Here is an 18,332-nt window from a genome sequence, read left to right on the forward strand (position 1 = left end):
TCAATCCAAAACCTATAAAACATGAAATAATATTAATCCAAACAACAACAATATATTAAAATAGTTTAAACACAACTATGTACATAATTAAAATAACTAAATTGTCTATTTCAACCTAAACTATACATAATATTGCAAACTATCTAAAATGTTTAAACAAATAAAAGCTATATATGTTAAAGAAGATAATGTGTTCGTCACTGTTGTATCTACAATATGTTAAGTTAAATAATTAAATTAATAACTTTTAACAATTATGTAATCAAATTAATATATTATTAACCTATATTAAACAAATAACTCATAGTGAAGCAGCCAGAGAAATAGAATATATGCATGTTTAAGAAGAAGGAACCCTACATGGGGAGGGGTTGTGATCAAGCGGTGCAGGGGAGGTGGAGGGTTATGGCAGGCTGCACAGAATTGTGTGACAGTGGTTTATAGTGCTTTTTACATAGATGGCAAGGAAATCAACGTAAAAACATGCATTCTTTGTCAATTCCCAATCCAAGCAATATAAATAAGTTCAAAAAAAATTACAAAATTGTCATCTCACATTTTTAAGTCATTTTTTCGTCAATTGATAACGAAGTTGTGACATAAATGACTTCTTTTGCACTATTGATTGTTACTACAAACAAGAGTTGAGTAGAGTAACCATGTATTCACTTAAGCTATAATACGATATCCACTTCCAAAAAGATAAATAAAGTTGATGCAATTACGATACAGAATTAAGGCAAAGTAATCAACAAAAGAAAAAGCATGAAGTGGTAAAAGAACAAAATCCAGAAGGACACAAACATATGAAGAAAAGCAAAGTGTATTTCATTATTCAGTTCCTATGATTACAAGAGAAAGAAGTTTAAAAGGAAGCTCTGTGAAGAGAGAGTTGGGCCTCACGTAACTAGGCCCAAAGCAGAGGAGAAAGAAGAGGTACAAATAGAAAGCTCAATAGGCCATAAACAGAAACTAAAAGATTTAACAGAAAGGAATAATATTAACATCCCCCCTCAAGCTGGGAATATGTGTTCTTCATTCCTAGCTTGGACACGAGTTCTTTAAAAGTGAAAGGATTGAGAGGTTTGGTGAGGATGTCGACGGTTTGCATGCCAGAGGAAATCGAAAGTAATTTGAGAAGACAGACATTGAGCTTTTCCCTGACGATGTGGCAGTCAATTCAATATGCTTGGTTCGTTCATGGAAAACTTGGTTGGAGGCAATCTGCATGGAAGATTGGTTGTCATAATACAGGGTTGCGGGGCTGAGGAAAGTGACGTGCAAATCTTGAAGGAGAAAATTCAGCCACTGAAGTTCATGGGTAGTGGCAGCAAGGGCTCTATATTCTGCCTCAAATGAGCTTTTGAAGATGGATTGTTGCTTTTTGGATTTCCATGAGATGAGGGATTCTCCCAAAAAAATAGAAAAACAAGTTATAGATTTTCTTGAATCAGGACATGTAGTTCAATCTGAATCACTATAGGCTTTTAACTGCATTGAGTTATTGTTATATAAAAAATACTAGATCCAAGATTACCTTTAAAGATATCTTAGAATGCGAAGAGCAGTTTGATGATGGTTGTTGTTGGGTGCATAAACGAATTGGTTGAGATTGTGAACACTGAAAGCAATGTCAGGTCTTGTGTTGGTGAGGTAGATCAAGAGTCCTATGAGTTTGCGATAGGTAGAGGCTTCTTCATCATTGAGAGGAATTCCTTCAGTAGTGGAAAGTCGAGAGGAATGTGCCATGGGAGTGGGCATAAGGGCGCAAACCTGCATGTCCTTTCATAAAGGAGATCAATGGTGTATTTTCTTTGACTAAGGTGCATGTCGGAGCTATTGTGGGCTACCTCAAGGCTATGAGTAAGGTCACCTAAGTTCTTGATCTTAAAGTGTTGATCCAGCATGTTAGTGATATGAAGAATCTCAGCTTTGTCCTTTCCAGTCAACACAATATCATCCACATAAACAAGTAGAGTAGTTGTATTAGAACCAATATGTTTTAAGAAGGTATAATTACCTTATTCGTCTCTACTTTCTGGGGCAATATTCAATTTAGTATAATGGTTTTTAAAATGTATACAAATTGGTTCTTTCCGTTAAGTCGCACCTTACAACGTCAAATACTGCTTATGTGGCAAAGAGGTGTGATTAAGAAATGTGACGTGTCAAGATCAGGGCTGACGTGGCAGTTGAATTTACAATGACGTTGTGGTGTTTCTCCTCTCCCTCCCCAACCCTCGATGTCGTCGTCATCGTCGCCACCACCACCGCCCGTCTCCTTCACATTCCCCCATTCTTCCTTTTTCTCGTTCCTCGTGCGATCACCGTTGATGGAGTCTTTGTTCGACATGATCAACGTCCACGACCTTCTCTCAGCGTTCAAGACCTCTTGGACCCAACCTTCCCTCTATCAGCACCCGATCTGCACCTCCTGATCTAGCGCCTCGAGTCGCAATCCCTCCAGATCCGCTCACGAATCCAGTCCTACCTCGTCTCACATCGCGAAGACTTCGCTCACCTCTTTTCTCTCTGCAACGATGTTATTTTGCAGACGCGCGAGGTATCCAACGATATTGACGCCATCATCCATCATCTAACTCCTTTCCAATAAGCCAATTGATGTCGAGGTGCGCGAGGTTGTGTCGGAGATGAAGGCGAAGAAAGAGGAGCTAAAGGCGAAGAAGGAGCTGTTAGGGTTGGTTGGAACCGTTATGATGTTGAACCAGAGATTATAGAGTGTGAGGAAAGAGTTGAGGAGTGGCGATGGGCAATGGTAGTGGTGGCGACGACGAGGGTGGGGGAGGGAGAGGAGCACCACGTCATTATTAGTTCAATTGCCTCGTCAACCCTGATCTTGATACGTCATATTTCTCAATCACACCACTCTGCCACGTAAGCAGCATTTAACACCGTAAGGTGCAACTTAATGGAAAGGACCAATTTGTATATCTTTTAAAAAACATAGAGACCAAATTGATATTTTTTTAAATCACTAAATTGATTATTGCCCAGAAAGTAGGGACGAATAAGGTAATTAAACCGTTTTAAGAATAAAGAGTGGTCTGCAATAGAAACAATGTATTTATTGGAAATTAAGAAGGATGAGTGTCGCATACCATTGTCTTCCAACTTGGCAAAGTCCATAGAGAGACCTTTGAAGTCTGCAAACACTGTTGGAGTGGGGAAGAGCAAGGTTAGGAGGTGGTTTCATGTAGACTTCTTCAACTAAGTCACCATGTAGGAAAACATTATTGACGTCAAGTTGAGTGAGAGTTCAGTTGTTAGCGACAGCAAGAGCTAGGAGTAGCCGAAGGGTGGTTAACATGGCAACAGGGGCAAATGTGTCTAAGAAATCAAGGCCCTCTGATTGGGTATAACTTTTTGCTACTAAACGAGCCTTCTATCTACCTATGGTCCCATTAGACTTATGTTTGATCTTATAATTCCAGCAACATCCAATGGCAGTTTTACCAGGGGTAGGGAGGTTATAATCCATGTGTTGTTAGTGGCTAGAGCATCTAGCTCATCCTTCATAGCTTGTTGCCAGCAATTGTGCTTGGAAGCCTCAGTGTAATTAAGTGGTTCCATGTGAGATGAAATAGAAGAAATAGTGTGTTTCATGGGAAATGCAGCATGTTGTACAACAAAATTCCAAAACAGAGGGGGTAAGTTAGATTCAAAAAGAAAGGCACGGGTTACATTCAAAAGATGTTGATGTTTACACACTAAGTTACCTATTACAAGCAATGTAAGTACTAAATATCCTATTTGTAATTTCACACCCTTTTAGAAAACCCATCTTTTCAAAAAAGGTAAAGATTCAATTGACCTTGGATCATCTTAAAGAGTGAATTAACAAGTTTCAAACAACTAAACAACACACACACATCAGCAAGGTCTTCATGCTTTCCACTTGGATTTAGAGACACTTAGTGATTTTTAAAATGGCTTGGAGCTTAGCTTTGCTTTAGCTTTGCTGTCAAATAGATTCAACAGGTTGTTTCGATAAATCAACTGGTTGTTTTTGTGAAAACCTTAACATAATTTTGTTAAGTGGTTTTAATCTATTTTAATTGATTCCAACAGCTTTTGGTTTTTGACTTAACTGCTTTGACCATTTGAATGGGGCATATAAATGTTGTTATATGCTCCTTTGCATTAACTAAGAAAGAGAGTTTATCAAAAACAGTTTTCGAGATTTCAAAAGCTTTGGATCATCTCAAGTGTGTGGAATAGGATTAGATTTTGTACTTCTGAACTTTAAGCTTTGATTTACCCAAGTGTATTTTATTCATCTTCCTTCTTTGAACATTGTATTTTTGTAATGAAGTGTAAGGCACTTTTAGAAAGGTGTTTTCTGGAAACTGTGTTGTTTGCCAAAAGTGGTGTGTGTTCTTGAGGGGTTTAAGATCATCACTTTTGGTGTGTGTTTTGTAATCTAGGTTTGATTACATAGTGAATTCTCAATGGTTAGTTGAGGACTGGATGTAGCTCTTGGTTAAGAGTGAACCAGTATAAACTGTTTTAACTTTGTTTTTCAAATCTGCTGGTATAAACAACCGGTTGTTTCATGAAAACAACTGGTTGATTTTCTGGAATCAAACTTAAAATCAATTTTCTTTTGGTTGAACAAAATTTTCCATTTATTGATTCTTCACAGCTTTTCACTCTACCTTCAACTTTTGCACAAATTTTTCTAAAACAATTCACCCCCTCATGTTTAAGGCCTCAAATTCTAACAATATATAAATTCGGCTCACTTTGGGGGTCCAAATAGAAGAATAAGCTATAGTAGGGTTCACTTAGCATAAATTGGGGTGTACTTAGCATAAATTGGGTTTGTGTCAAGCTCATCTTTCATGAAAAGTACACCTAGGTTTAGGATTTTTGGACCTATCTTCTAGAAGGTTTCTCACAAATGACACCCCTAGCCCTCTCACTCTTGTTTGCTAAGTCTCTCTCTCCTATATAAATGGTGTCTTGCCTCATGTAATTTATTCATTGAATTTTGAATAGAAAAGAAACTCTGTTAGAGTGTTTAGTGAGCTGAGTCTCCTAGAATTTAGGACTTATCTTGAGTGTAGTGTACCTCAAGTGCCGGCTCTTCACCACTCATCTTGGAGTATCCTTCCCATCCAAGTGGCGTGACCACCCTTCATCATCCTAAGCTTTTCTTCCCTTTCATCTTTTTATTTTTCTTCCTTTGCGCCATTTTCCCTTTACTTTATGTTCTTGTATCATCTCTTTCTATTTGGTTTCCATCTTCTTTATTTACCTTATATGCTCTTTAATTCTGCACCTTTTCATCATCAACACCATATCATTTTGTTTTCTCTTTGCCCTCTAGAAGTGAACCTTCACACTTACATAACCACTTGGTTAAGTTCGTGTCCAGTGGGAATCTCCTTTGGGTTTGTCATCATATTCTGCTTAAAAATAAAAAACTCATAATAAGTGCAACTCATAATAAGTGCAACTCATAAAAATGTGTGCAACTTTAAAATCAACTTACATCATATACCATTTTGTTTAGGAGTTTCAACACAAGTGGTTTGATGAATAATGCCTTTAGAGGAGAAACAATCTTTCATAGAAAATTCAACACCATTATCAGTTCTAATAGTTTGAACAGTAGTTTGAAATTGATTTTCAACATAAGCAATGAATTTAAGAATATGATTACAAACTTCATATTTAGTATGCAAGAGAGTAACCCAAGTATAGCGAGAGAAGTCATCAACAATAGTTAGCAAATATCTAAAACCTTGCATAGAAATGATAGGATATGGTCCCCAAATGTCCATGTGAAGCAACTCAAAATTTTAGTAGTAGCAGATTTACTTAAAGCAAAAGAAAGTTTCTTTTGTTTTGCACGATGGCAAGTATCATAAACATTCAATTTTTCAGCAAAAATGTAGGGGTATTGAGTTCTCAAAATATTTAGTCTTTCATCAGAAAAATTGTCCATTCTATATTGCCACAGATTCATGTCCTTAATTATGCAATTGAAAGAAGGAACATTATGAGGTGTGTTATCGTTTCTAAAACTAGAGGATTCAAAAATTTATATACCATCTTTAGCATAAACTAAACCAATCCTCTCTTTGATTTGATTGTCTTGTATGAGACAATGGGCAGAAGAAAAGATCAAACTGCAGTTGAGAGTGAGAATGATTTTTGAAGCAGATATGAGATTAAAAGCAAATTGAGGAACATATAGAACATTAGTAAGATGCAGCTTGTTATTGAAGACAATTGTTCCAGAAAAACTTGAAAAAACATGATTGCCATTTTGATATAACCCAAATAGCCAAGAAGATGACCAAGGACACAAGAGACATTTCACACTTTGATAAGTCATCTCAGCATCCAAGACAAGGCCCCACCAAATGTCAGAAGAACCTCAACAAAAGAAGAATTGGGCATAGACCAGAGCATCAGATGTTCTTTCTTCTGGTCTTCTTACAAGACAAAATGTTTATAAATAAATTGGGCTCACTTTAGGGGTCCAAATAGAACAATAATCTAGAGTGGGTTTACATAGCATAAATGGGAGTGTACTTAGCAAAATGGGCTTGTTCCAAGCCCATTTTTCATGACACATGCACTTAGAATTAAGATTTTTAACCTAACTTCTAGAAGTTGTGCCTGAGGTGCGGTTTTGACCATGGTCAACACCCTAGGCAGCCCCTCTCCCCTTCCTTTTCTACCCCTCACTCATCTTGCCCTCCAAGTCACTCCTTCCTATATAAAGAGTTTCTTCCTCCATGTATTGACACATTGAAATTGAATAGTAAAGAAACTCTGCAGGAGTGATTTTGTGAGACTTGTGAGCTCTCATTTTTGGGCCTTATCTTGGGTGGGTAATATCTCAAGTGTTCTTTGCACCACTCATCTTGGAGTCCTCTCTTCACCAAGTGGCGTGAAATCTTTCTTTCTTCCATAAGCTCTCTTCATCTCTTCCTCTTTTTATCTTTTTTTGCGCCCTTCGTTCCATTCATCTTTATACTTTCATGTTTTTCTTTTAAATTGTTGGTTATCTTTGCCTTATTCTCTTCAATTCCTGCACCATTGTCACCATATAATTGTGTTTTTCTCTTTGCCATCTAGATGTGAACCTTCACACTTACTTAACCACTTGGTTATGTTCGTGTCCAGTGGGAATCTTCTTTGGGTTCTCACCTTACATTGCTAAGAATCAAAAACCCATAAACAAAGTGAGTTTCTTTGAGTCTTACTAAATAGCCGAGTGGTACATGTGAGTGGGTGCATTAATTGTTATTTTTACTAAATTTTTGCTTTCATTTGTGCAACATCATTTTTTTTATCAACAAGAAAAAAATAAATAAATATGAACCACTTTAGGGGTGGCCCAACCCTTATACAGAGCACAATAAATCCCCTCGTCTCTTCTAAACAACCTAACCTTCTTAAAACAACAAACAACCCAATCGAAGAAGTAAACCTTACAAAAGCTCACTTAATTAAAAACATACAAGCCACAGGATCAATGCACCACTTAGAGTAAGTAAAACGAGCAGAAACAGTTTTAAATGTTACCCAAGACGAAGCCTTTAATTGTGCCAAAGTGAACATTTCTGAAAAGTCGATCACCCCTCCTTGGAAAATATGTTTATTCATGTGCTTCCATATTTCACTAACTACAACAATCAAAACACAATTCCAAACAACATTTACCTGGACAGGAGCATTTAGCAAATTAAAATGCAAGAAATGAGCAGCTGGATCAACATGATCAACCGACACAATCTCTAACCATGCATAACACTGATTCCGGACTCACCAAGCACTCCTACATTCAAAAAAACATGTGTTTTGTCACTCTACTGCCATCCTGCAAAAACTACATAGATTGGTATCAACCAAAATCACACGCCTTTCCAAGTTAGATTTTGTGGCAATCGAATTGATCAACACCCTCCAAGAGGTAACCTGTGCTGAGGGCAAAGCAGTAGTCTTCCAGAGGGAGACAAACATACTATTTCCCTCAACAGGGCCTCTTAAAAGAGCATAGGCAGATTTTACCGAAAAATCACTATCCTTACCAACCTTCCAAACTCGACTATCTGCAGAATTCAAGATAGGGGTCTTTCCATGCACTTCTTGTAATAGCTGGACTTCCTGGCAGATTTCCTAATCAAACAGACTTCTCCTCCAGACTAACTTCCACTCCCATCATTAACATCATGTATCATTTATCTTCATGGGAATCTTCTAAACCAAGAGGAGTTTGGCCCACAAAGAGGAGGAAATGCGTTATTTATACATTTATATATAAATTTTTTCACTATTTATATATTAGTTGACTATATTTTAAGTTGTCACTAAGTATATTAGTTGTGACTATATTTTAAGTTGTCACTTGTATATTACTTGTGACTATATTTTAAGTTGTTACTATTTGTATATTACTTGGGATTATTTTTAAGTTGTCACTAATTCTTATTAAAAATAAAAAATATACATTTTATAAATAATTATTTATTAATGTAAAATACCATATGGTAAATTTATTTTTATTTCAATAAAAATATAATTAATAAAAAATTTATTGAATTTTTATAAATTAATAATGATTATATAATATAAAATATCATATAATACTAATTTCATTATTATCATATTACTAGTAATTGTTAAAAAAAATATTAATTTTTTTCTATTTTAAATTTGAACTCATAATCTTTTATTAAAGAGACAAGTTTACTTTCATTGTGTCACTTTACAATTGCAGTACTTATTTTGACACGATCTGTCGGTCAATGAAATCGAGTGACTGACTGGTTTGTTACCGACCGATACATTAACAATTTAATAAATTATATAACTAATGTGTTAAAGTGAAAATGAAAACATATAATCAGAATTCATGAAATTATAGAATAAATAATTAAAAGTACATAATTCATCGGTCAACAATTTTTTTTATCTTTTCTTTTTCAATTTAACACTTTTTTATGTGATTATGTTCTTCTTCTTTTTTCTTCATACTTTATAAATGATATAGACTTATATTATTTATTAAATTTTATCTCTTTCTAAAAATAAATATAATTATAAAACATAAATGATTAAGTACAAAGTTTGTTATTATGTATAAATGCATAAATATAGAGGATAAGGAATCAATTTCTATTTGTTGGCTTTTAGTTATAACGGGTTAAAATATTCAAAAATAAGTTTGAAACTTATAATTTAATCCGTTATAACTAAATCAATTATCTTGTATGGTTCTCCACATATGTTGAAAGAAGGTATATCTCCAAATATCTCAGAGTTAAGATATGAATAAGATGTTAGTATTTAGGCTTATTATGAGAAAAATGCAATTATTCTCTTTGAAATTAGGTTTATCAATGTTGTCTTACAAAAATATGCAGCGAAGTTTGTCATTAACATCATAATATATAATATACAATTATTTAATTGTAATTATTATTTTATTGTGGACCTTATAATATATTTAAATAAATAATAAAATATGAATATAATTATATTTAAGTTAATATATAATCAACACTTATTGTTAAATGAAATAAGATAATTAAGTATTACTTTATTAAAAAGATATAAAAATATAATCTCATTTATTAAAATAAAAAAAAAAATTATTTAAAAGATTAAAAATATATAAATTTTATTAAATGATTATGAAAAAAAAAATATTTTTTTAAGAATATAAAGATTGAGTAACATTTAACATAATTTATAATGAGAGATAATTAGATTTTTTAAAATTAAATTATAAAAAAATGTATGTTTTTTTAAAGTAAAATTGAAGAGAAACTATTGTTATTTTGAACTTCTTAGATAGATCCATCACATATGTAACCCTAAAATTAAACCTCTCCTTAACATTACTCAAAGACTCATGTTTGTATGTTTGTGAATATCTAAAATTGAAGCAGTTATTTTCGTGAGATGTCTAATCAGAATAATAATAATATTAATGAAATTAATAATATAAATTATATTAAATATATGAATAATATTAACAATTTTTATATTATTAATTATATTAATATTGGTAATCATACTAATAAGTATAATAATAATCATAACATGACAACAAAACTTGATTGGTGTAATGGTTAAAGTTTTCTTGGTCATTCAAGAGACTTGGCTTCGGAGTCTCACTCGGTGCAGTTTCGTAGATAAATTGATTTTTTCCTACTAGTACTATTATTAGTGATAATTATTTTTGTCAAATTAATTATTGTCACAAGATATTAATAGTGACATATTTATAATATTTAATGATGAATATTTATATCACTAAATTTAATTTTTCTTATAGTGACTATTTATTGATAATAAAAACTATTTTAGATATTAATAATATTTTTAATTCCTAATATTTAGTTAATATAGTGATTAATTTTTTTTCTCTAAAATTAGTTTTTATTTAATAATTTTATTGTAGTATAAGATAGTTTATTAATTATATTTTATTTGTGTAATCTTTTCCAATGTATTAATATTAATAAATTTTGGTTAATTGTCATATTTGTCTACCACTAATGAAAAATCACTTTTTATGAGGGTTAAAATAGACATTTTTATGTCAGTTTTAGATCTGTCATAGATACAGATGACATAGAAAGTTTGTACTTTTTAAAAACTCACTTTCTTTGTCAAGCCTAAAAGAACCGTCATAAAAAACAAATTAAAATATTACTTGATAGATAATATTTTAACCGTCATAAAATATATTATTTTTTATGACAAATAATGTATTATTCATCATTTTATGATGGTTAAATAGAAAGCAAAACATAAAAAATAATATTTTTTATGACAAATTTAGTAATAATCATAGAAAGTGTATTTCTTTTAAAAAAATTCTTATACATTTATTTATTACAATATTTATTGCAATAAAATAATTATAATTTTTTATTACGGATTAAAGTTAATTAAGAAAAGAGAAATAATATTAAAAATTACACATGATGAATAAAAATGAATAAATAAAAACGAATATTGTATTAAATTTGAAAAGAAAACAGGAAGGAGAAACATAGTTGATGAGTTAAGGAAAGGGGGAAAATAGTTAGTATAGACAATAGATGCAATGGTAGGGATTGCAATCTATCAAAGAAGGAGGGAAAAATTAATTAATGGAGATGAGTTGGTGGCTTGGTAGTGATGATTTAATTTTCAAGAACATATCTATTCAAGTCGTTCTTATTTTATTATCCATTCATGACAACAATATCTAACTAAAAATTTAACAATAATTTAGTGTATATATTAAACAGTTATTTGAAGAGAAAGTTAAGTCAAAAAGATAATAAGAAAACCACTTAACACATTCATTATTGATTCATTCACACTAAAATTGATTAAAAATCTTTGAATTCATATCATAGTGTCATTAACTTTAAATTTATTCTTATAACTATAAATATAAAGTCACAAATTTTCCTAAAGAAAATCAAAATTTATATTTCTAGTCTAGCTATTACGTGATACCCTATACCCTATCTAGTCTTCTGCAACATCTTTTAAATAATCAAAATACCATTATTATCATCAACCTATTGTTCAAGAAGATATAGATCAGATTAAACATTATATATTATATATATTGAGATCACTACAAGACTAAATATTCTACTGCAATAAAAAACCGATCTTATCATATCAACACATTACTTTAACTTAGTTTTTTCAACATCAGCCACAAAACTATAAATGCTATGTTTTAACTTATCCAACTGAGTCTTTTAGTTTAGTTTATATAACTATATAAATATATGTGTATATATTTTATACACAATACATGAATATAAATGACAAAAAAAATCTTTTAAAAAACCCTTTTTGTGTCTGATTCGTCAATGAATTCATTTTTGTGTCTGATTCGTCAATGAATTCATGATAAATAAAACTCTTCTGCATTTTTTTCATTTACAATTTTTTTTCAATAAAGGTATTTTAAGGGTTTGGGAGATCAAATGATAAAGTTTTTTTTTTTTAAATTAGAGGATTAGAAACATATTGCTTTCCAATTAGCTGTTTTTGCATTAATTGCTATTTCATTTGTTTTATTGATTAGTGTAGCTGTTTTATGACATACATGCGTTAGAGTATCTGGTAATGTTAATGAAGCAGAGCCATAATTGATTAAAAAGAATATGAAGTAACCTTTTTGACCTATATTTTACATAAAGGAACAACCTTTTGACCACGACCTCGATTGCAGTTTGATTCTGGTTATTTGTATCCAGGTTGTTCCATTTCCATGTTTATTCCAAAATCCTATAATCTTTTTTCCTTTTCTTAACCTGAGCCAAGGGTTTCAAGGTCAACTGCATAACATAAAGAGGATACTGACAAAAGTGCACTAAACCAGAATGCATCTTCTCCCAGTTATGCTTTTGCTAGACAAAATTCTTTGGATATCGAATTCAAATAGCATAAAGTGTAGGTCATGCAAAAATCTCCACCTCCTAAAATATCGTTTTCCAAAAGCCATGCACTACAAAGTTAATTTACACTTTCCATAAAGTTTGTAAGATAAGATTACTGAACATAATTATTGTCTTAAGCATTCCAATTCCAATGTTAGTGGTTTAACATAAATATATGTGTTCCAACCACAACATAACACATCAACCTCTTTAATGGTCAACCTTCCTCTTTTTGGCCTATATCATGATAAGCCACCATCAAATTTTATACTTACACACTACACAACTCAACTCTTTCTAAACGTCCATTATGAATTTAAAACTGATTTTTTTAAGTTTAACTCAATTTTATAAAATTAATTTATAAAATTAATTTATAAAATTAAATTTATAATATATTAATTTATAATATATTAATAAATGATTTATTAATAGTCTAATAGTAAATGGTGTGATAAATCTACAAATTATTGTTAAAATAAACTTTAAATAGTTCTGATATTATATTAACATTACAATAGAAATATTTTTAGACACCAAAATAATTAGTTGTAATAGTAACTAAATTAGAAACCATTTTAGAAACTAAAAAAAAATTGATTTCTAAATTAGTTTATATTATTGTTAAATAGTTTCTAAATTGGTATCTAATTAACTACCAAGGTTTTAACTACCAATTATTTAATTTCTAAATTTGGTAGCAAAAACCTTAGTTGCTAATTAGATAACAATTTAGAAATTATTTAATAATAATAGAAACTAATCTAAAAACAATTTTTTTTTAGTTTTTAAAATGGTCTCTAATTTCGTTACTATTGCAACTAATTATTTTGGTCTCTTTAAATTTAAATCTTATAAAATCAATTTATGAAATGAGATTTATATTAACTTATATGTTACACTACAAGAAAATCATGAAATAGAAACCAATTTTTAGAGACCAAAATAATTAGTTACAATAGTAACCAAATTAGAGACCATTTTAAAAACTAAAAAAAAAATTGATTTCTAAATTAGTTTATATTATTGTGAAATAGTTTTTAAATCAGTATCTAATTAGCTATTAAGGTTTTAACTACCAATTATTTAGATTCTAAATTTGGTAGCAAAAATCTTAGTTGCTAATTAGATACTAATTTAGAAATCGTTTAACACTAATATAAACTAATTTAGAAACCAAAAATTTATTTATTCTCTAAAATAGTCTCTAATTTAGTCACTATAATAACTAATTATTTTTTGTCTCTAAAATAGTTTTTATTTCATTCTTTTCTTATAGTGTTATAAAAAGTAATTATTTTTAATTAATATGAAATCTATAATATTATCTTTCTATATTATAACAAAAGTTTATACATCTCATTTGGACCCAAGTGCTAAAAGAAGGGCTAGTTTTGGGTTTTGACTTTTGCAGGATAAAAGATTTGTTAAGTGGAATCGCGATATTTCAGGTTTTGGTGTCTGAAACTACTCTGCCCACTAATCTAACTTTTAATGTCTTTCTAATTACTATTAATTTAGAAGGATAGTGCTGAGAAAAGTTCATGATAACGAGAGTTATTTTACCACTAACTGCGGTGTCGTTAAAAACACGTGTACTTTATTTAAAATGCTAAATCTCTCTCTTTCTTTTTCAAGTTTAACATCTTTCTCAATTAATTCATCGAACTTGTCCCTACATCTGTGATTTTAAACAATCTTTTTTGGGATTTTAAATTTGACTTCTTTTCGTAACTTCACTAAAGAAATATTTAAGAAAAATAAATCACAACATATTAACATTCAGAATTTCTAATACATTTTCACTCAATATCTAGAAGAAATATTAACTAACTTACTTTGGAATCTGCCTCGTTGTTTATATTAAAGAGTATATATTGAAGTTGAATATATTAAAGAGTATATATTGAAGAGAAAATATATATTTTTTTATTAATTAAAATTAAATTATACATAATTTTTTTTTTAAAGACTCTTATATTTTTTTTAAATAGTGCATAAGTTAATTTTTAATTTATTGAAAAGTTTATGTTTTTTTTTATCTTCTTAAAAATCTTATGAAAAAATGGCTTGAAACATATCCATTAGGATGATACTTCAACGGATACGAGGTGATAAATTATTCTAGATAAATAAAAGAGTGGTTCAGATAAGTTTCACTTTAGACTCTTGCATTATTTATTACCTATATAAAATAAGTATGAATTGCATGATTTATTACCTATATAAAACAACTATGAAGTAGATGAAAATAAAAATATAATTTTTATTTGTATAAAATCTAGATAGTATTTACTACCGACTGAATAATTGTTACTTGTTCATAGATCGTTTCTTTTCTGATTTCCTTCTTATATTCATTCTTTAGTATTGGATTGGGAGTAGTTATGCAAAATGTTACTCAACGATCAAATAAGTGTTTTGTATTAGAGTAGGTGATATATTGATAAAAATGTACATTATTCTTGTATAATCATGCTTATTTATAATATTTATAATGAGTTATTTCATTTATAGGTTATATTTAATGTATATCTTAACGAAAATAGCGTTACAAATTTATCGCGTGTTACCTAATTTATCATATATTTTTTAATTTATTGTGTATTTTCTTATCTTACCATATTGCATTAGTTCTATACGATGGGGACGGATACCAAATGACATGGTTTACTCACTCCAAATGACATGGTTTACTCGCTCTTGACAGATAAATAATTAAAAAAATAATAATGAAACCATCTACCATTTACGCACATTTCTTTTAAAAATGTCAATTAAGAGGGAATAAAAACATAGTGTATGAAAAAGATACTTCCAATAAAAGGGACCAAAGTAAAAGTTAACCATAATATTGGTCAAAAGTTTTGTTTGTGCAAAATTAGTAAAATGGAAATCCTCAATAGTTGACCAAATATTAATTAATTGAGATCGTGGATTTTGGAGCCCATCGTTTGCAATGCATGTATTAAACTATGTCCGCGAACCAACCTAAAAGATACATTTTTTTTTATATTGGATCAATTAGTGATTATAAATGTGTTATATATAGAGATAGATAAGTGTAATAATAATTGTTTGTTTTAGAATTATAACAAAATATCTTCATATATAAAAACAAAAATACTTTTTCTAATACTATTTACAAAGAAAATTATTTGTCTTTCTACAAGACTTTTTTCTGATTATCTGGTGTATTAATTATTTTTTAATATTCTGAATTAATTAAGATTTTTTAGTAGAAGAAATATATTAAAATTAATGTTAAGTATAATAGTTTTTATTCTTTTTTGGGCCTCCATTTGTTTTGGGCCTCTTTGAGCTTCAGCTATTATTCTGAATCTCATCACTTTGTATATATCTTCTCTGGACCTTCTTTCTGTTTTATCAGATAATAATAATCTCTGAATTCCTTTTTCTCTTCAAACACGTGTATTGTTACTCTTCTTCGTCCACTGTGCTAGGGTCCCCGTTTCTGTTTCTTGGGTTCTTTTTCTTTTTATCAGGTGGCTCCAAGTTCGTGTCGCTCTTCTTTGGCACCGCTGGTCCGATCAAGCAACATCACGGACACGCACCAAATCTATTATGGTATCAGAGCTCTTCCTTTGAGAAGCTCTGCTGCGCGCTCCCTTTTTCTTTTTCTTTTTTCTTCATCTTTATGAACATTTCTTGTATTTACTTTGTTTTCTTTCTTCCTGTCTAGTGAAATGGCGGAAGAACGAACAACAAGGACTACGCTGGAACCCTCTGCAAACAGCTATCTCTATCTACATCCCGGAGAGAACCCAGCAGCTTCACTGGTCTCGCCGGTTCTTGACTCAACGAACTACCACTCATGGAGCAGGTTCGTTATAACGGCGTTGAGCGCAAAGAATAAGGTGGAATTCGTTTTGGGAACTCACCCCTGCCCACCGATGAACGATTCTACATATTCGGCGTGGATAAGATGCAACAACATGGTAGTTTCATGGTTAATGCATTCGGTATCCCTTCCAATTAGGCAAAGTGTTATTTGGATGGACGTAGCGGTTGATGTTTGGAATGATTTAAAAACACGATATTCACAAGGTGACCTATCCTGAATTTTCGATCTGCAATTAGAGGCCTCTTCCTTGAGTCAAAATGATTTGTCAGTCACCGATTACTTTACCAAATTAAGGATAATTTGGGATGAACTTGATAATTTTCTACCTAACCCCGTTTGTGTTTGTGAGAATAAATGTTCTTGTACTGTAGCATCTACTATCAGCAAAAGGAAGTGCGAAGACCAGGCAATGCAATTCTTGCAGGGGCTTAATGAACAATTCAGCAATATTCGATCTCACGTGCTCCTTATGGAACCAGTACCGCCTATCTCCAAAATCTTCTCTCTAGTGGCTCAGCAAGAGCGTCAATTGGCAAGTAATTTTTTTATTACAAGCATTAATCATACTAGTACAAGTCGTAATTTTGCTATCACTTGCTCTTTCTGTGGAAAATTGGGTCACACCGAGAACGTATGTTTCAGGAAAGTAGGTTTTCCAAATGAAGAGAATAAAAATTTTAGGTTCAACAACAATAGAAAAGTTTGTACCCACTGTGGTAAGATAGGTCACACCATAGACACTTGTTACAGGAAGCATGGTTTTCCTCCGGGTTACAATCCACCTAACAGTAGGACAACCCCTTTACTCAATGTTATTCTAACTGACGATGTTTCTTTTGAGAATTGTCAACAAGAACAGGGAAATGAAGACATGCGTTCTGCCTTTACAGCTCAACAATGTCAGGTTCTGTCTGCATTGCTCAAACAAAATTTTGCCAACAATACAACAAGTCAACCCTCTGCACAATTAAACCAAGTGGGCTCCTTCACTGTTGATACAAACCGTAAATAATCTCCAACAGGTAATGTTATTCTTTCAAATCTTTACACTACTATTAAAGGCTCCTGGATACTAGATTCAGGAGCAACTGACCATGTTTGCACTTGCTTGTCTGATTTCACCACGTATAAAAGCATCAAACCTGTTCTCATTAGTCTACCGAATGGGCACTGTTTTTACACCAGTTATTCTATAACTGTTTCTTTTAGCAATAGATTTTATCTAACAAATGTTTTGTATGTACCTGAATTTACTTTCAATTTAGTGTCCGCTTCTAAACTTGCTTCAAATCTGAACTGCCAATTAATTTTCTCATCTAAGGATTGTGTAATACAGGACAATCTAACGAAAGAGAAGATTGGTACAGTTGATGCTAAAGATGGCTTGTATGTTTTTCATAGAAATGTCACGAACAATTTTGTTCCTTCTTTTCATTGTGTAACGAAGGATGATAATTTGTGGCACAACAGACTGGGACATCTTTCTAATGAAAGATTGCATGTTTTGAGATCTCGATATTCTTGTATTCCTCTCAAAAAAAACATATCTGTGTGATACTTGCCATAGAGCAAAGCAACGAAAACTTCCCTTTGTTTTAACTGATTCCACTACTTCCAAAAATTTTGATATTTTACATATGGATATTTGGGGTCCCTGCTCTATCATTTCTATGCATGGTTTTAGATATTTCTTAACTATTGTGGATGATTTTTCTCGTTATACTTGGGTCATTCTTATTCGCACAAAATCTGAAGTGAGAACTCATGTAACTAGCTTTATATCTTATGTTGAAAATCACTTTCAAACTACTATTAAAATTATTCGCTCTGATAATGGAGCTGAGTTTGCCATGACAAATTTTTTCTCTTCTAAAGGAATTATTCATCAAAAAACCTGCATTGAAACACCTGAGCAAAATGGTATAGTATAGCGTAAACACCAACATATTCTTAATGTGACTCGTGCTTTACTTGTTCAAGCTAATTTACCTCCTATATTTTGGCACTTTGCTGTTTTGCATGTTGTT

General features: G+C 31.3%; 1 protein-coding gene across 1 annotated transcript; it reads left to right on the forward strand.

Annotated features, from left to right (window-relative positions):
- The first annotated feature begins 16,147 nt into the window (after window positions 1-16,147).
- LOC137839060 (uncharacterized) lies at window positions 16,148-17,317 on the forward strand. Its single transcript, XM_068648188.1, has 3 exons — window positions 16,148-16,284; window positions 16,441-16,508; window positions 16,677-17,317. The coding sequence occupies exons 1-3, from the start codon at window positions 16,148-16,150 to the stop codon at window positions 17,315-17,317; spliced, it is 846 nt and encodes a 281-aa protein (XP_068504289.1).
- Window positions 17,318-18,332: the final 1,015 nt, after the last annotated feature.

This window comes from Phaseolus vulgaris, chromosome 3 (assembly GCF_000499845.2).
Source record: "Phaseolus vulgaris cultivar G19833 chromosome 3, P. vulgaris v2.0, whole genome shotgun sequence".
Classification (NCBI taxonomy): domain Eukaryota; kingdom Viridiplantae; phylum Streptophyta; class Magnoliopsida; order Fabales; family Fabaceae; genus Phaseolus; species Phaseolus vulgaris.

Bases quoted from the DNA above. Each gene is read 5' to 3' on its own strand.
- LOC137839060 (XM_068648188.1), top strand. From the start codon at position 16,148: ATGGCGGAAGAACGAACAACAAGGACTACGCTGGAACCCTCTGCAAAC. The intron at 16,285-16,440 runs GTTCGTTATAAC...CCTTCCAATTAG, and splicing joins AACTACCACTCATGGAGCAG to GCAAAGTGTTATTTGGATGG. The intron at 16,509-16,676 runs GTGACCTATCCT...CTTGTACTGTAG, and splicing joins AAAAACACGATATTCACAAG to CATCTACTATCAGCAAAAGG.